This window comes from Natrix helvetica (genome assembly GCF_964273705.1).
Source record: "Natrix helvetica genome assembly, chromosome: 4".
Lineage (NCBI taxonomy): Eukaryota > Metazoa > Chordata > Lepidosauria > Squamata > Natricidae > Natrix > Natrix helvetica.
The window spans coordinates 64,462,854-64,481,976 of record NC_138550.1 but is presented as its reverse complement, the minus strand read 5'-3'; the positions used below and the strand labels follow the sequence as shown (position 1 = coordinate 64,481,976).

The 19,123-nt window shown below is 40.4% G+C and overlaps 1 protein-coding gene across 2 annotated transcripts in view; it reads right to left on the bottom strand.

Annotated features, from left to right (window-relative positions):
* Window positions 1-19,123, bottom strand: part of DMD (dystrophin) — a 1,188,090-nt gene that overhangs the window by 484,497 nt on the left and 684,470 nt on the right. For both annotated transcript variants that reach the window (XM_081951523.1, XM_081951524.1), the window contains exons 46-47: window positions 6,603-6,752; window positions 2,121-2,285 (exon numbers count right to left, since the gene is read on the bottom strand). In XM_081951523.1, coding sequence (XP_081807649.1) covers window positions 2,121-2,285; window positions 6,603-6,752 — 315 coding nt within the window. The remainder of the gene's footprint in view (window positions 1-2,120; window positions 2,286-6,602; window positions 6,753-19,123) is intronic.

Below are 19,123 nucleotides of genomic sequence, written 5' to 3'. Positions count from 1 at the left end.
GCAAGATAAGGAGTGACTGGGAGGGGAGGGTTGGGTGGGGCCAGCCAGAGGTACGATTAGCTGGTTCTCTGAATTGGGCAAAAATTTAACAACCTGTTCACCCGAACCAATCCAAACCGGCTGAAGCCCACCTCTGGTCTCGGTGATTCTTAGTTAATAGTAGATAAGTAAGTGTTTGTTTTACATAATTTAAGGATATTACCATTGGTAGAGATATGAGAAGCAATCTATTTTTTTGAGGTTATTTCAATAATTTATTTGATTATTTGCAGAAAATTGTTTGATTTTTCACTTATTAGCATTTTTTCAGGGAAAATTTAGAGATTATTAAAGAGCAGTAAAATAATCTTTCACATCTATATTCTGTCATTTCAGTTTTTACTTCTGTACTGTTTCATGTATTTCATGTAACTTCCATGTTGAAATGACAATGTAAATTTTCTGGGGAAATCTACAATCCTGTTCTTAATTTATTTTTCCTTCTATTCCTTTTTTTTAATGACAACTTAATAGTTCTCCAGAGTACAGTTAGTTAACTAATCTAACAACCCTCATATATCAAACCACCAACCTCCGTCTATTAAACACGCAAATAAAAAACAGTCCTCTTAATAAGGTTTCAACATAATGAATTACTGCTTGCTGTTAGAAGGTGGTACGGTCTTAAGTGATTGGAAACAGAAATATGTTCTAATTTTTAAAAAATTATGTTTAGAGGCTGCTCAACTCTAGAACAACCCTGTAGGCTTACAGTGAAAAAGGCTAAAACAAGAACCTAAATATTCAGACAAACTATATATATCAAACAAGTATCCATTATCTGCCACACACACTACCCTAAGGTTGGAAAAACATATTTTTAAAGATTTCGAGAACACCCTCATGTCTGAGCTACATGGATGTCTGAAAGTCTTCTGGTTTTTATAGGATCAGAAAATGTGTGCAATTCCTAAAGGAGCCACAAACCCAAGATATTCATTCTTGGACAAAACAGTTTTTGTCTTCATTTGCACAAAGACTGAAATATATTTCTTAAATTATGAGAAATATATATTCTTATTCCATTCAATTATGTCAAATTTTCAGAGACTGTCTCACTCAATGAGCACAATCCCAACTCTCTCCATTATAGTCAAGTTGAGCAGTACCTCAAAGGGTGTGAAGGGTTTGGGAGGCTTGCTGCCCTCCAGCACAAGTAAACCTGCCATGGACCAGGTGTATTCCCAAGAGGCCCATTCTTCTCCCAGCACCACCATTCCTAGAAGGCCTCAGCTATCTAGGCACAGCTGCACATAGGCCATCTCTTTTCCTCTTCCATGCATTTGGACTTAAATAATTAGGCAAGTAGAATCTTATCACCCATGACTCTGTCTTAGTTGGAATATATACTACCAGGCATCTCTCCTGTTTATTCAAAAATTAGATTTATGCTGAATTAAACAAGAAGATAATTGTTTCTTAGATATTAAACAAAATGAACAAAATTAATTCTGCACTGTGTTCAATTGTACCTGTCATGATCTTTGCAAGTGTATTTCCCTATAATTTTTTTCATTTGTTATTATTATGTTTAAGAAAGGAAAAGGAAAATGAAGTCCATTAAGCTCATGCCAACTGCTTCAATGACTCCATCCAGTCACTTCATTTTCTGTTGTCTCCTTCTTCCTTTGCCCTCAATCGTTCTCAGCATTAGGCTCTTCTCCCGTGGGTCCACAATTGGTTTATCTGTGGCTAATTCACAGATTATCCATTTTTCATGATATTTAGCTTAAAAATCTGAAGGTTATATTGGATATATGAATATTTTTAATATTTTGTAAAAGTATTAACATATATACTTGTGAATTAGTCTAACTGGGATAAGGTGAAATAAAATGAATTCACTTTCTGCATTTTGTTATGCTTAATAGAAGTGGAACATGGTTAAAATGTATATTTAAAAATGAAATAACCAAATAATACAAATGGATAATTATATAACATTTAAATAACTAAACAACTATTTATGACTGAATCATTTAGTCTTGTACTACTTTTTAAATAAACAAAATAATTGATTTTTAAATGGGTTTCACAATGTATAGATAAATATTTAGAAAAACATCCAAATTAAACATTACCTTAATGTCAAAAGTTCTAGGTTGATCCACTTGATTGTACAGTACCAATTGATCTTTGATGGGAGTAAGCCACAATCTTAGCTGGCTTAACTGTTGTTCAAATTGATTCAAGTTATTTAACATACATTCAATTTCTTTCTCTTTCTCAGGCAGATCTTTGGATACCTTTAAAATATCAGAAATTCATTTGTAAGATAAAACTGTAACTCAGTCATACAATATAGCAACATTGTAATTTTTTACTATATATAGTAGTATAGTGTGTGTTTGTGTGTGTGTGTGTGTAATTTATATATATGTCGTGAAGATACTTCCAATTCTACGCGGGAGACAACCCGAACAACCAAAGACGTACATACAAATATATATATATATATATATAGATAGATAGATAGATAGATAGATAGATAGATAGATAGATAGATAGATAGATAGATAGATATAGATAGATATAGATATATATATATATATATATATATATATATATATAGATATAGATATAGATATAGATATAGATATAGATATAGATATAGATATAGATATAGATATAGATATAGATATAGATATAGATATAGATATAGATATAGATATAGATATATAGATATATCATCTATATCTATATCTATATCTATATCTATATCTATATCTATATCTATCTCTGTCTCTGTCTCTGTCTCTGTCTCTGTCTCTGTCTCTATCTCTATCTATCTATCTATCTATCTATCTATCTATCTATCTATATATATATATATATATATATATGTTGTATTCGGGTCTTTTCCCGTGTAACATTGAGTGATTGAGATTGTCTTTGCAACGTTTCGGCAAGATCTCACATTTAAGCCCAAGCTTGAAGATGGCAAGTGAGATCTTGCCGAAACGTTGCAAAGACAATCTCAATCTTACACGGGAAAAGACCCAAATACAACAAAACCAGCATATATATCAACAAATATGCCTGAGATAAACAGAAAAGCACCCCAGACTACATCTTGCAAAAAAGGAAGGTCAGCATTGGTGATAGGAGATTCTAATCTCTAAGGAACAAAACCAGCCATCTGCAGACCAGACATACAATCTAGGGAGGTACGTTGTTGCCCTGGAGCAAAAATCAAGGATATGGCTGAGAACCTAACCATAATAATTAGGCCCACTGATTACTACCCTTTCTTCCTCCCTCATATTGGGATGAATGACACAAAAAAGAACCTGAGTACAATATTGAGAGATTATAAGCAACTAGGCAATAAAGTTAAGGAGCTAGGAGCACAAGTCATGTTTTCATCACAACTCCCAACAAAAGGTCAATACCCATTGAGGGGAAAAAGAATCCTAGAAATAAACCAGATTAAAGGGTTGGTGTTGCCAAGAAAACTTTTGTTTCCTGGACCATGGACTGCATTACCTAAAAGAAGGACTCTTGGCAAGGGATGGGCTGCACCTCACAAAAACAGGGAAAAACAGGGAAAATGTATTTGGAAGCCAAGATAAGCTGACAACAGTGATGAAATCAGCGCTGCCAGCAGACCCATGGCTCAACAATAACAAGCACATCCTGACGATGAAGGATGGCTTAGCCTGGAAGGGATCCAAGCTGTACGTTTTCACAAGTTTGAGGCTGAAAGTTCTAACAGCGAAGTCATGATGCAAAACTAGAAGGTCACTTTGAATTCCTAAAAACACTCCATCTCACCAGGCGATAATTTTGGGGACAAAAAGTGAAATAAAAAGTGGAAGATTACGTAAAGAGCTATGCCACTTGCGTGACCATGAAAATGCGGCCAGGGAAGCCCCCTACTACAGGGGAGCTTCAGGGAAGACTACAACAACAGGTGGCTGGCCCTAGCCGACCATGGGAAGAGATTGCAATGGACTTCATCATCGAGCTCCCAGACAGCAGTGGGAATAGCGTAATCTGGACAGTTATTGATTTGTTTTCCAAGCAGGCCCATTTCATTGCTTGCTCAGGATTACCATCCGCAAAGAAGTTAGCAAAAATGTTTGTCAAACACATTTACCACATGGAGTGCCCAGGAAGATCATTTCAGACCGCAGAGTTCAGTTCACCACCAAGTTCTGGAGGGAGTTCCTGAGATTCATTGGGTCCACAGAAGGACTGAGCTCAGCATTTCATCCGAGCATGAATGGAGCAGCATAAAGGGCCAATGCAATGGTGGAACAATACATCCAGTGTTATGTGGACTATCAACAAGACAACTGGTTGGACTTGCTACAGTTCGCCGAAGTGGCGTACAACAACACAGTCTACAGCAGCACTGGATTAACTCCTTTCCAGATTAACAGTGGCATGGAATTTATTCCCATGTCTGAGCTGCCTAGGGAACCTCCCCCCTCCATGTGTCTGACTGAATGGATGGACACTCTGAAGAAAGGGTGGGAAAATATGAAGAAAGCTCTAGCGGAAGTGGCAGAAGCCTACAAGAAGCAAGCTGATAAACACCGCTCGCTCCAACCCCCATTTCGTATGGGGGACAAAGTTTTCTTATCTACCAAATACATGATTAAGAATGCCTAGCAAGAAATTTGGCCCAAAATTTCTAGGTCCATTCCCAATAGTGAAGATAATTAACCCAGTTACAGTTCAACTCAGTCTACCCAGAATTCTAGGGAAGATTTACCCAGTATTTCATAGTAGCTTATTGAAGCCAGTAATTGGGTCTAGCATAAGACCATCCACCGAGCCTCCCCCCCTCCTGTATTGGTAGAAGGGGAAACACATTATGAGGTGAAAAAAATCTTAGACTCCAGGCTGTATAGGGGTCGCTTACAATATTTAGTGCATTGGAAGGGGTATCCTTTGTCTGAAGCTACTTGGGTGAAAAGCTGGAACCTAAAAGCTGATAAGTTAGTAAAACAAGTTTCCTGATAAGCCAAAGGGTCCCTGGGGGGGGGGGTGATTAATTCTGTTATGTTAACTCCTACATTATTCTCTTTTCAGAAAACGTTTTTCTTCTGAGGAGAGGCCAACTGTCAGGATTGCAGCCGCCACACTTCTATCTACTATGCTGTTTCTATAGTGGGGAAATGGGAGGTGGATAGTAAGGAGTAGAATGTTATGTAACCAAAATAAAATTCCTTTTAGATTGCCAAGGTCATCCTTTGTCTTGGCACCTGTGCACCTGACCGGAACTGGATGGGTGGAACTGCCAGCATGACAGTGGAAGATTGGACCATGTGATGGACTTGTGGGTGTGGGGGCAAGATCATGAACTTTAACTTGGGGGGAAAATGGAAGAAGCTTCAGATTCGGGTTTTCCTCCAGATGTGCCAGTATGGCTCTCTTAATAAATTGGAACTTTGAGCGGCAGATTCCCTTGGACTCTAATTTAATTTTGGATGCTATCTGGAATGCTGACAGCTACAAGATGAAAATTTAGATAAACTTGCAAAAAAAAAAAAAGACTTGTTTTCTGTGTGATCCAAAGTTAAAAAGAAAAACTTTTCATTTGTGTTATATATAAAAAAACCTAATACGTAACAAATGCTGTAAAAGACTGCAAAAATTGCAGTGACTAACTAATTATTTATTATTATAATCATATGTTTGTTCCTCAATTTATAAAATTTGTTAATTTGATCAATAAATGAAAATTTTAACTATACAAAGTAAATTTAACAATATATTCCACCTATTATTTTCATTGATAAAGAAAATTGTATGAGCGGTCATTATGACCTCATGTCTGTAATAGTATAGCCGAAATAGTATGTCTGTGGTTAAGGGTTAACTATAATGGGGCATACCAATTTACATTTCTAAAGTGGAAAAAAGGCTCAATTTCTAATTTAAAATTGTCATTAAATAAATGTATGTAGTTTGGGGGTACTTAGAAAATATTTTATTAATGTAAAACATTTTAATAATCTCTAACAAGGAAAATAAAACTATCTTAGAAATTTGTGTAATTAAAAAAATAGTAATGTAATGCATAGGTAAACTTTTTATTCTTTGTTTGAGAAAGTGCTTTTATTTCTTTATTTTCTTTATTTTATTTCTTTACTACTAGATAAAACTATTATTCTGGTCTCTATAAAAAAGTGAATATTCATCCTAAAGGACTTGAACATAAGCAAGGCAAAACTTTATTATAAATTCTTTTTGTTAAAGTATTTTGCCTCAGGGCAGTAACTTAATCTGACTTTAATTTTAAAGTTGTAACTTTAATTACAACATAAACAATAGGGGATTGACTATAATAGGCATTTTTGAAAATTATTTCCTGCATCTAGGGAAAGACAATAGATCCTCATTCACTGGCTAATTCCATCATGACTTCTATTATCTAACTTTAATAATACTGTCCAAGAAACAGGAGCTTATTTGTAAATAACATTTCTCAACACCATTATATTTAAGCATGTATGCTGAGGGAAGGGGTGGAGGCTAAAGCATGCTGTTACTGTAAACACATGTTCCCAATTTCACATATAAACTACAGCTTCAATACTAATATTTCTAACCTTGATCCAGCGATGGTTGGCCTCTTTGAGTCTACTGTCAAGCTTATGTTTTATTTCAGGGGTTAGTGATGCAGTACTGAGTGCTTTTTCTCCAGCTTCATTTAATTGGTTCAGTATTCCCTTGTGTGGAGGTAGTTCTTCCACTTTTAACTAGAAAAGACCAATGCAACATTTAAAATGAATAGAAGAATTTTCAAGTTCCTTATCTTTCTTCATTTCTATTGATTTATCAGCTGAAGCAAATGGACTCAATAATTCAGAACAAAATGATGGGCTGGCTGCTAAAGCAAGATCATGGCACACACTTGAAATTAAATCAGGAAGACTGTAATTGGGGAGGGGAGGTATGTCTCTCAAGAACAAAGAATGCTTATCAACAAGAAATATGCATGTGTAAAGTTTGTAGCCAAAAGTTAGCAATGGAGATGGCCTGCAACAAATGAAATGTGTATTAGATAACTCCTGGGGCATTCATTAGACAAGGCTTAGGAATAAGACAGCTATAGACCAATAGAACAAATTGTAGAATTATTGCTAAAATGATAATAATAATAATAATAATAATAATAATAATAATAATAATAATAATAATAATAATAATAATAATAATAATAATAATAATAATAATAATAATAATAATAATAATAATAATAATAATAATAAATATTTATTTCTTAGCCGCACCCTCTCCCGAAGGACTCGGGGCGGCGTACAATAAAACATGTAAAATACATATCTGGACAAGACATACATATAACAAAGACGTGTACTAAGACGTGTACAAGGAGGAGGTGGGCAGATGGATAAAAACAATTAAAATCACAATATTTAAAAACCCCTAAATAAATAAATAAATTCAATTAAATTACACAAATAAAAAACCCGTCAGGAGCGATATAGTTAGATCATGGTTGAGCCAGGCCAGCTACTTGGAATAGGTGGGTCTTGCGCTTTACATGGAAGGAGCGGAGGTCAGAGGTAGTTCTAATATCCGGAGGGAGGTCATTCCACAGGGCTGGGCCCGCCACAGAGAAGGCTCTACTCCTAGGCGCCGCCCCTCGGCACTGTCTGGTGGACGGCACCTGGAGGAGTCCCTCTCTGTGCGAGCGAATTGGTCGTGGGGATGTATGGGGCAGAATACGATCCCGCAGGTAACTAGGTCCTGAGCCATGGAGCGCTTTAAAGATCGTTATCAAAACCTTGAAACGCACCCGATAGACCACAGGAAGCCAGTGCAGCTCGCGCAGGAAAAGTGTCACATGGGAGTACCTAGTACTCCCCATAATTACACGCGCGGCTGCATTCTGGACCATTCTGGATGATATTTCTTATTATATGATAATAGATGATATTAGATATATTAGATGATATTTCTTATTATTTCACCTTGTTCCGCCTTCTCCTTTGGTGAAAATGTATAAAGCTTACTTAATCCTTTGTTCTTGGTTCTTGGCCTTTTGACCAGGAACTCTTTTCCTTGGAGTACTCCAATAAAAAGCAATCAGAAAACCTGCACCTCGTGTCTGGCATCCATCATTGGCTTCAGCACCAGGCTCAGACCCGAATTGGGGACAACAAAAATATCCACAACTTTTATTCAAGGTTTATATGCTTCAGGTTCAAGAACAATCTTATTGATTGCTTCAAAGGGATGAAGCGTTTGCAGAGAGTTTGGAATACTTCAAAAATATTTTCATACGAGTATAGTGAACTATTATGATTTCTTCAAATTTTAAAAATATATTGCATTCCTTATTTTCCATTTTTTGTGGCCATAAGGAGAAATTTCTGGGGAACAAGACAGTGTAACAAATTATGATTAGATCCTGAATTGTTGAGAGAGATTTGGATTTTACAGAAGCTACAGCTCTGGATGGACATTTTTTTAAAAAAAGTTTTTTTAAAAATATACATCAGTATCAATACATGAACAATGAGGCATCTGTGTACCATTCATTTGGATACAAGTAGTAATGGTAGTATTAATAATATTTATTTAAATCAAATTTATGTAATTGTAAAGTTGTTATACATATTTATGTTAAAATATGGGCCTTCATTATTTAGTTGTTCAGTATTTTAGTCTGCCCTTCTAATGACGATAACAATATCATTAAAACATACATAGTGTCACCATTTTTCAACATCTAATATTTACATCTAGCTATTACTTTTAATATATTATATAGAAATATGTATAACAATATTCCCCCTATTTCTTGGTTCTGCCTCTGTTCTAGCTCCTAGTAAAGCCAATCTTGTGTTACAAAACATGTCATCTATCCATCATTTCTTGCCCATTTTAATATTTCAATTCTTATTCATTTTTTGATTTGCCTCCCAAACTTCTCCCTTGGGTCTTTATCGCTATATCTTTCCTGTTTAACTTAAGTATTTCTTCCATTTCTACTATCTTTTGCTGCCAAGCCTCCAGAGGATCTGCCCAAGTCTCTATCTTCTTTTCAAGAATATCTTTCTGTTTATCCAGTACCATTTTTTGGTATTTTAGTGTGTATTTTCCCTTAATAGTTTTATAAGTTTTTCTGCCTTCTCCTTCTTATCTTCTTGTTTGATTTGTTGATTTGTTTGTTTTAACTTTTCCCTAGTCTTTCTATTACCTCCTCTATTTTCTGGGGTTTTTGATCATTGTTCATATCCCTTGTTGAACACTTTCTAGTTTCCCAACTGTTATTTTTAAAATCTTTTATCTCCCTGTGATTCCTTATCATAATATAAAAGCTTTGAAATATCGACACCATTTCTTCTTGCAACCCACTTATTTCCTCTGTTGAAACATCTTGTCTTCTTTTGATAAGCCCAAATTTTGCTTCATAGTCTGACAATTGTCTCTCACAGCCCCAGAGTCTCAATTATCTTTGGCTTCAGAAAGTCAATCTGGAAACCATTTACTCAATCCTGATGTTGCTCCTCAGTGGATGGGCACTTTAGAAGTGATAGAAGCATTGCAAGCCATAAATTTATTTATTTGTTTAATTCAATTTTTACAGTTGCCCATCTCAAAAAAGTGACTCTGGGTGACGAACATGCATGCATGAATGTATGCATACATACATACAACAATTATAATTTTTATGTAGATTATAAATGTCATGGCCAGGGCTCAGATCTCAGTGAATCTGATACTGAAGAAACTGCTCTAGCTGAACCTGTGGAATGTCAGCCTCAGGAAGGACAAATCAGAAACAACACAGGGCTTTTCAAACACAGGCAACACTGGAGTAACCAGAAAAGTCAGAGGATGTAAGACCTTCGTGTCCATTCACCTAATGAGTAGAGATGACAGCAAAATGGACATTGGTCTTACCTGAGATGCCCATTCTCTGGGCGGTGGAGGAATGGGTTAACTCAGTCTGTCATCCAATCGGACTGAGTCTGCAATCTGTGATGACGTATCTCTTCTGCCAGCTTTTGACGAAGGTGTCGCTGCAGACTGATGTGTGATTGTGAAAAAATGTCTCCTCTCGGGCCCAGGACCGGACATGTATCTGTGTGGGGCTGGATGCTATCTCCACTGCCTAGGAATGGGACATACCAAAGCCTGGCTTGTCCTTATGGGTAGGATGCTGTCCAGGCCCTGATTAGTGTGTACTCTCTGCAGAACCTACCTGCCAAAGGCAGCCTCTACCTATCCAACTTGTAATGGCATATAAGTGGGGTTGGAGAGGCCCATGTGTCAGCTTGACAGACCTCTTCTATCAAGGCCTGCATTGTGGCTGCACTCCTGGTTGAGTAGGCAGTAATGTGTCTTGGCAGTGGTAATGACTGCAATTCATAGGCTTTTGCAATGCAGGCCCTGATCCAACAAAGATGGGATTACCTTGTTGCCCATCATGTGAGACTGAAAGGAGATGAACAAGGATTCTGTGCATCTCAGTGAAGAGGTCCTCCTGATGCAGATGCAGGGGGCCCTTCGGATATCTAGTGTGTGCCACTTCCACTCCAGACAATGGACTGATTCAGGCCAGACGTTTGGCAACACCAGCTCCTGGGCTCTGTGAAACTATGTGTTTACCTTAGGGATGAAGGATGGGTCCAGCTGCAACACCATCCTGTCCGAATGGAACACACAGAAGTCTTGCTTCACTGATAAGGCTGTCCGTTCTGATACCTGTTTGGCTGATGTGATGGCCACCAGGAATGCCATCTTAAGGGTAAGGTAGCATAGACAGGTAATCCTCAAGGGTTCAAAGAGAGCCCTAGTCAGGGAGTTCAGCGCTTTGGTGAAGTCCCAAGTTGGATATATGTGGACAACTGGAGGTCTGAAATTAGTGGCACCCCTTAAGAACCATCAGACCAAAGGGTGGTGGGTCAAGGATTCTAGAGACCTGCAAGTCAGAACAGAAGAGAGGGCTGCTACCTGTCTCCGGAGAGTATTAGGAGACAAGTCGCTTTGAAGTCCTTACTGGAAAAATCCCAAGACTCAAGGGATGGAAACCTTGAAGTGTACAAGGTCCTTGCTCGAGCACCAGTGGCCAAAGGCTCTCCAGGTGGTGTTGTATATATGGTTGGTCAAAGGCCATCTTGATGCCTGGATCATCCTGATGACCCTCATGGATAGATTGTCCGTGCTCAGAACCCTCCACTCAATCTCCAGGTCAACTGAAGCCACGGAGGGTCCAGGTGGATGAGAGACCCCTGGCTGAGCAAAATCTTGATTGGGGGGATCCTCCAGGGTGGAGCCATGGAAAGGTTCACCAGGTCCGCAAACCAAGGCTGTCTGGGCCAGTGGGGCACCAGGAGTAGAGTTTCGCCTCCTCCTCCTCCAGCATCTTCCTGATGACCCTCTGGATGAGTGGAAGAGGAGAGAAAGCATACAACAGCCCTGGAGGCTATGGGCAGCAGAGGGCATCCATTCCCTCTGTCCCTGGGACTGTGTATCTGGTGTGGCATCTGAATAGCTGGCTGTTGTCTGGGATGGCAAAGAGATTGAGTTCTGGAAGTCCATACAGTTTGGTCAAGTCCCAGAACAGGTTCGGGTGCAGGCACCACTCTGTGTGATTGACTGGAGTTCAGCTGAGCCAGTCTGCCTGTACATTTGCCATCTCCGAGTTGTGCTCTGCCCTTATGGACAGTAGATGTCTCTCCACCCAGAGGCCCAGTTGTTCAGCCTCTTGCATGAGGGATGTGGAGTGTGTCAGTTGATATAGGCCTTTGTGGCCATGTTGACTGTGAGGACCAGGATGTGTTTGTTGGCCATGCTGTCCTGGAAGTGGACGAGGGCCAGATGGACCGGCCAAAGTTCCAGTCAATTTATGTTGTGGCTCCGGTCTGGCTGGGACCACTGCCCTTGAGCCATCATTGATTGTAAATGTGCTCCCCATGCCGAAGAGGCTGGCATCTGTTGTCAAGGTCAGGCGGTCGGGCTCTCTGAACCACTGGAGATGGCCAGGGACAACCACTTTTGTCCAGATTTATGGAGAACCCTTGGTCCTGTAGAATCTGAAGGATGAATCTCAGGTCTCTCTCTGCCTGGGTTGCTGATCTGGATTGGAGTAGGATGTTGTCCAGATAGCACTGGATCCTGACTTGCCTGGTATGGAGATGGGCTGCTAACACTGCAAGCAGCTTGTTGAACACCCTGGGGGCTGAGAAGAGGCCAAAAGGGAGGGCCCTGTACTGAGAATGCTTCCCCACATAGAAGAAGTGGAGAAACTGCCTGTGGGTGGAAATGATGGGTACATTCAGGTATGCCTCTGTGAGATCCACTGATGTGAGGAAGTAACACACACCCTAAGGCCCTCCAGGATGGTCTGAAGTGAGTGCATCTTGAACAATGTGGCAGTTCAGATGCTTGAGGTCTAGAATTACCCACCAACCCCCTGAGGTCTTTGGGACAATGACCAGGTGGGAGTAGAATCCCTGACCCTGTTGCTCCTCTGGAACCAGCTGAATTGCCTGGATCTCCAGAAGGTGCTGGATTGTCGATTCCATGAGGAGTCACTTTTCCCAGTCTCAAGATATGGGGCAACTGATGAAAAATCTTAGGGGGTGTGTGGAGAGAAATTCTAGGGAGAGGCCGAATTTCACCCCCCCCCCCCGACCCAGGCATCTATGGTTATCTCCTCCCATCGGCTGACAAAGAAAGCCAATCGGCCTCCAATGGGAAGATTCTCTAGGCAGTCACATTTGATGCTGAAAGGGGTGACCTATCCCACCCCTGAAGGATCTCTTGGGTGGGAAGCACTGGCTGCTTCTACCTGCCCTGTCCTGCTGCTGACCCTGCCTGGAGGGAAGTTGTCTCTGCAGATGGGGGAGGTTGAATTGCCCATCCAACCCTCAAAAGAGTGAGTGGCAAAAGTAGGGAGGAGGTTGATCCTCAGCACACCAATAGAGGGATGGCAGAATTTTGCGTTTATCCCTGGATTCCATTAGCAGTGGCTCAAATTCCCTAAATGTGAATTCCACAGGATGCAACTGGATTAACTTGGGTTTTGCATTTCACCTAAAGGGGTGGAGATGGACCCCACGAAGGTAAAGGTGGTGTTGGACTGGCAGGCTGCTAAAACCCACAAGCAGTTGCAGAGTTTTTTTAGGGTTTGTCAATTTCTATCACCAGTTCATTCTGTCCTTTGCTCAAGTGGCCCTTCCACTAACTGACCTCTTACACACAAAACATCTCATGACAAATCCTGAACAGGGAAGCCCAGTTGTGTGGACAACAGTGTGTCAGCAAGTGTTTGAGCATCTGAAGTCCTTGTTTGCACAAGAGCCAGTACTAAAACATCCAGAGCCCACCAAGCCATTTGTGTTTCAGGCAGATGTGGCAGTGGTTGCAGTCCTCTTACAAAAGAACAATGAAGGAGTCCTACAGCCGTGTGCCTACACCTCGAGGAAGTTGACAGGGACCGAACGCAACTGGTCCATTTGGGAGAAGGAGGCGTTTGTGGTCCGGTGGGCCCTGTTGATGTGGCGACATTTACTAAAAGGGGGAGGGATACCCTTTGAGGTCTGGATGGACCACCAGAATTTGGAGGCCCTCCAGACCCCACGAAGATTGTCACCAAAACAACTTAGATGGGCCTTGTATTTTCAGCGATTCAACTTCCAATTAAAATATATACCAGGGGGCAAGAACTTCTTAGCCAATGCCCTCTCCCACAAACCATAGTATCATAATAAAAGGAGCCACTTAATAGGCCCCACCAGCACCAAACCTGTATGCCCAGGGGGAGGACATCTCCAGAACAATCAAAGCAGCACTCCCAGGAGAAGAGAGCTGAAGTTGCGATGGCATGATGCACGATCTTGGTGCCCCGAGATCACAGTCGAATTTCTGCCGCTGGACGGTCCATTTGGACCTAAACCGTCCTGCAGAGACGGTGATTGAGAAGGGCACCTCCTGCTGATCTCAGGGACACTGCAAAGTCCCTGAAAGATCCAGGAATAGCCCTTTTTTTCCGGCGACAGAAATACAGCTAATGAAGCTGCTGAAGTTGGGACAGCTCCGGAATGGGAAGAAAGTGGAAAGAGAAAGTGTATTGAATTGGTGAGGAAATTAGAGGAAGAGCCTACCCAAGAAAAAAAATTAAGTTAAGTTAAGATTGAAGACAAAAGACTGTAGGCGGTGAGATTGCTCTGCATTGAACTTAGTGTGTTATCCAGTTTCTATTTTTTTTCACAGATGGAACTTTTGCAGGGGCTCCCTATTTTTTAAACTGAATGGATTAATTCTTTCTTCTTCTTTTTTCACTTTTGCTTATACCCATGGATTAAAATTTTCCTTTTTTTAAAATAATGTTTGATTTGATTGATTGGATTGTTTTTGATCTCCATTTAAGGGTTTTTTCTTTCTTAAACTTGGAATATAAAGAAGAAAATAAGAATGATTATAAAGAGGGTTGTAACAACAGGAGGAAAAGCAGTTACACTGCCACTTAGAGGCTGGAGGCTGGATACATCATTTTTTCTTCTTTCTCTTTGATCACTTGAGATTCAAGGTTCTTTCAGCTTGTTTACTGACAGTGATAGTAGGAAGAGCACAAGTTGTTTATACAGGTGCCTTTGGGAAGTTCTATCACTAGCTATTGGAGGGAAGACAACATTTTGACTTGAAAGATAATAAATGAATGAACCTAAATGAACCTGTTTGAAGTTTATTAAAATAGCCTTGAACCCTATAGTGGCAGTGTCTGCAAAATTGAAAGAATGGCTCAGCAGGAAAAATAAACTGTAACATTGCAAATAATTATGTTTGAAATTCAAAATCTATTAATTGTGACAGAGAGAATTGAAAAGAGATTGGAGAATATGGAATACAAAACAGAAAAATCTGATGGAGAAACAGGATGTTTACCAAATGAAGAAAGTGGAGGACAGAGTTCAAAAGATGGAAGAAAAAAATGAGCAAAGAGATAAGAAAACTGTGGATACTAACAACAAAGTGAGCGTGGTTGGTAATGGCAAGAGCGGAATATGGAAAGGGGGGATGGATGGATTGGAACTCTACCCCAGACTTCAAAGCACAGAAGAAGAAAAGAGAGAAAAATTGACGGAGATAAGGAGAGAAATCTTGATAGAAGCACTAGCTATAACCAAAGTTAAGCTGATGGAAAGAGAAGATGTTGGGTTTCAAGCTTTTGTGAAATACGAAAGGAATAACATGTTGCCAAGGGAGGTTTATACAAGATTTATTAAGAAAGTAACTAGAACATTAATGCTACAAATGGCAAGAGATATAAGACTGTACTGTTGCTGGAGGGATACAGGCTGATGCAATGAAAATGTATAATAAAAATTAAGCTAAATTTAGTTTACTAGTAGTATGTATAAAATGAAGTGACAATAGCTATAGTTAAATAATGATTAATAATGATAACAATACATATAGATATATTAGTTTGATAATATGAAATTTTATATAAACAACACATGGAGATTATGAGAGGAGGTTTAAAAGCTTTATCTAGAATATGTTATAAAGATCTATTGTGATTGGATGATTTTAGGATGATTTAATGGAATGTTATCATATAATCCTATTCTAGATTTTGAATATTATATATAAAAGGATGTAAAAACAATTATAGTCAAATTAAGGTTGAGATATAATAATTGTGATATACATGAATATAGGTAAATTTAAAATATGCGATTTGATATGAAAAGCAGGTGGTGACTATAGAAAAGATGCATGTAAATAGTGTAACCAACTGACACACTTTCTACAATTTGTAATGGGAGATGGGTTTTTTATTTTTATTTTTGTTTGTTTGTCCTTGTTCAAAAACAAATAAAAATTGTTTTATTAAAAAAAAGCAGCACTCCCAATGGACCAGTGGTTTCAAGAAAATCAAACTTTATTAACACAGCAAGAAGGCTTTGCCTGGAAGGGGTCGAAGGTATATGTACCAAGTGTGGTACAGGTGGCTGTGCTGTGGCGCTGCCATGAAGTTCGCTCGGCTGGATATTTTGGGTTCCTCAAGACTTTGCATTTAGTAAATCGCCAGTTCTGGTGGCCCCACATGAAGAGGGACATAGAGGAATATGTAAGGAGTTGTGTTGTTTGCACTACCATGAACACCTGGCCTGGCTGGCCTCCTGGACTTTTACAGAAGGTGGCAGATCCAATTCAGCCATGGGAACAGATAGCCATGGACTTCATCATGGATTTACCGGACACCCAAGGGAGCAAGGTCATTTGGACAATAATAGGCCTATTCTCCAAGCAGGCTCATTTTGTAGAATATACCGGCCTTCCATCTCCTAGGAAGCTAGCCAAACGGTTTATTACCCATGTCTATAGACTCCATGGCATCCCCAAATGGATAATTTCAGACAGGGGAGTGCAATTCACTGCCCGGTTCTGGCATAGATTCATGGCAATGATGGGGTCTTCACAGGGACCTAGTACGGCCTTGCACCCTGTGACCAATGGTGCTGTGAAGTGGGCAAATGCGATGGTGGAGTGCTACTTAAGATGTTATATCCAGTACCAACAGACCGATTGGGCTGAACTCCTTCTCTTTGCAGAGGTTGCATATAACAATGCAGTGCACAAAAGTACGGGGTTTACCCCATTTCATGTGGCTACAGGGCAGGAGTTCATCCCAATTCCGAGGTGTCCTCAGGTGCACCCAGATGACATGACCTCGCAGGAGTGGATAGCCCGGATGCAAAAAGTTTGGAAAGTGATGAAGGATGTGTTATGTCACTCTTTTGCCACATATAAAAAGAGTGCCGATAAAAGGCGGAAGGCGCAAGGACCTTTCCACATAGGTCAGAGGGTATACCTCTCCACTAAATATCTCAGGCTGTCATTGCCATGTAAGAAACTCAGGCCCAAATTCAAGTCTCTGCATGCTTGTTCCTCTCCTGACAATGAAGCCTGACTGGGAGCTGAAGAAGGAAAGGGTTCGGCGGGGGAGTGGACCCCTCAGGCTCCCAGATCTCCCTGTGGGCGTGGGGCCTCTGTGTGTCTGAGGCCTCTGAGGTTGCTTTCTGCTGCAATCCTGCAGCAATTCCTTGCCTGATGGCTTCAGTGATAATGGTTGCCATGTTGGGAGGGAGAAGCACCTCTGCTGGCTCCTGAGAATGGAGGCCTGCAGCAGTAGGAGTGAAGATTGCTTCTGCACTAGTGGCCCTGTGTCTCGCTGGTTGCTCCCTGGCTGATGGAGCTCAACTATGTGGGGAAGAACTGCAGAAACTGCCACCTTCTAGGGGTTGATTAAAACCAGAAGGGGAAAGCAGCTCCTCCTCGCTGTCTGGGGACATTGCGGCCTGCTGAGGACTGTCATTGGTGTGAGGCTGTAATATGAAAAGGTGAGGGCTGACCTGTCCTGTGGTCCATTGTTCACTGGCCCTCCTGGCTGCTTCCCTCTGGGCTTTGGTGAATTCGCAATCTGAGGCCTTCTGTCAATGGCACTCTGCTCGCTGTGTGGCCTTAGAGGCCTTCTTGAAGTGCCCTTTCAGCCTGGACTCAGATACTTGTCTTTTCCTGGCAGGCCTTGATCCTGAGGGCCTTGCTACATCCTCTCCATGACGGGAGGAGATCTGAGGGGTTTCTAATACCCCAGCTAACGGCTCCTGCATGGCATCAGCCATTTTGAATATGCCATGCGGCAAGCACTGCTGGTACAAGCCACATCCCTGCAGCCCTGCAAATGGTGTGCCCAGAATATGGGCAGTGATATCTTAGCCTTCTCGATTGTCGAGGCTGAAGGGCTCTAAAAGGGGCTCCATGTCACACTAATGTTCCCCCTGGCAAATTTCTAGCTGCTCAAAGTGGCACCCAAGTCTCACCTCATTGTTGCAGCTCTGAAAATGGCGGCGATCATCGTCATGGTTCTCAAAATGGCAGCAATCCTTCTTTCAGGTCTGTTTGCTGCTCCTCAAGGCCTGAGGCTATCACCAGAGAGTAAGTGCTCATGAGCATTGCCCTGGTCTAGGATTGGACTGCCTGTGGTGATCGCCACTGTTTCCTGCAGTCAGAGGGTCAGCATTCTGGAGCTTCACTCATGGGTGCTGCCCTGTAGTGGCCTGAAATGCAAGGCCAAAGTGCCACCTTGCAGCCCTCAGTGGAATTTGCCAAAAGCCCTTGCCGCTGGAATGGGAGGCTGCTCAACCTGGATCTGTTGGGAGCTAGCATCCAAATTAAGCATTTTTATCAGATGTTATTGATGGTGTAGAAGTATTCACGAATGGAAGAGAGATTAAAAACACGTCTTGTCCTAAGATAAACTAAGTCTAAAAGCTGAGAGGAACTGAGAGGAGACATGTCACTACAGATTGCAGACTCAGTTCGATTGGATGACAGGTGGAGTTAACCCATTCCTGGATGCTATCTCCACCACTGTGGAGAACAGAAAAGATTGCATATATCCATGAAATCACCAGCAATTTGGTTCAACTCAAGAGTCTTTATCTTATTTTTTTCCCTAGAAAAAAAATGAATCAAAAACAGTAGTGTTAAATACAATCTAATATTTTTTTTTCAAAACGATCTGTGGACATTAATTCCTTCAGAACTGTACTTTGACTAAAAATGATATATCATTTTAAAACTCTTTTTCAAAAAATAAATACTAAAAGTATAAAAAGTTGACAAACAATCTTAATGTCATATATTCAATCTATTTTTATGTTGTGACAATCCATTCCTGTCATAAACACAAAAGACTTCATTGTTTCATACGGTGGCACAGTGATTAGAATGTAGTATTACAGAAGTTCAATCTTGACCAGCTCAAAGTTGATTCAGCCTTACATCTTTCTGAGGTCGGTAAAATCAGGACCCAGAGTGTTGGGGACAATATGTTGACTCTGTACACTGCTTAGAGAGGACTGTAAAATACTATGAAGTGGTATATAAGTCTGAGTGCTATTGCTATATTTCACATGATTCCAAAAAATATCACTGAAGTCCTATTTGAAAACCTTAGAAATGTTGACAAATGTAAGTTATAATCCAACACATTAGTAGCCCATCATGATGGGAAAATTTCTGAAGATGTTTATAGTGTTTACATTTCACAGAAAGGCAAAAGAAACAATTGGAAACAACA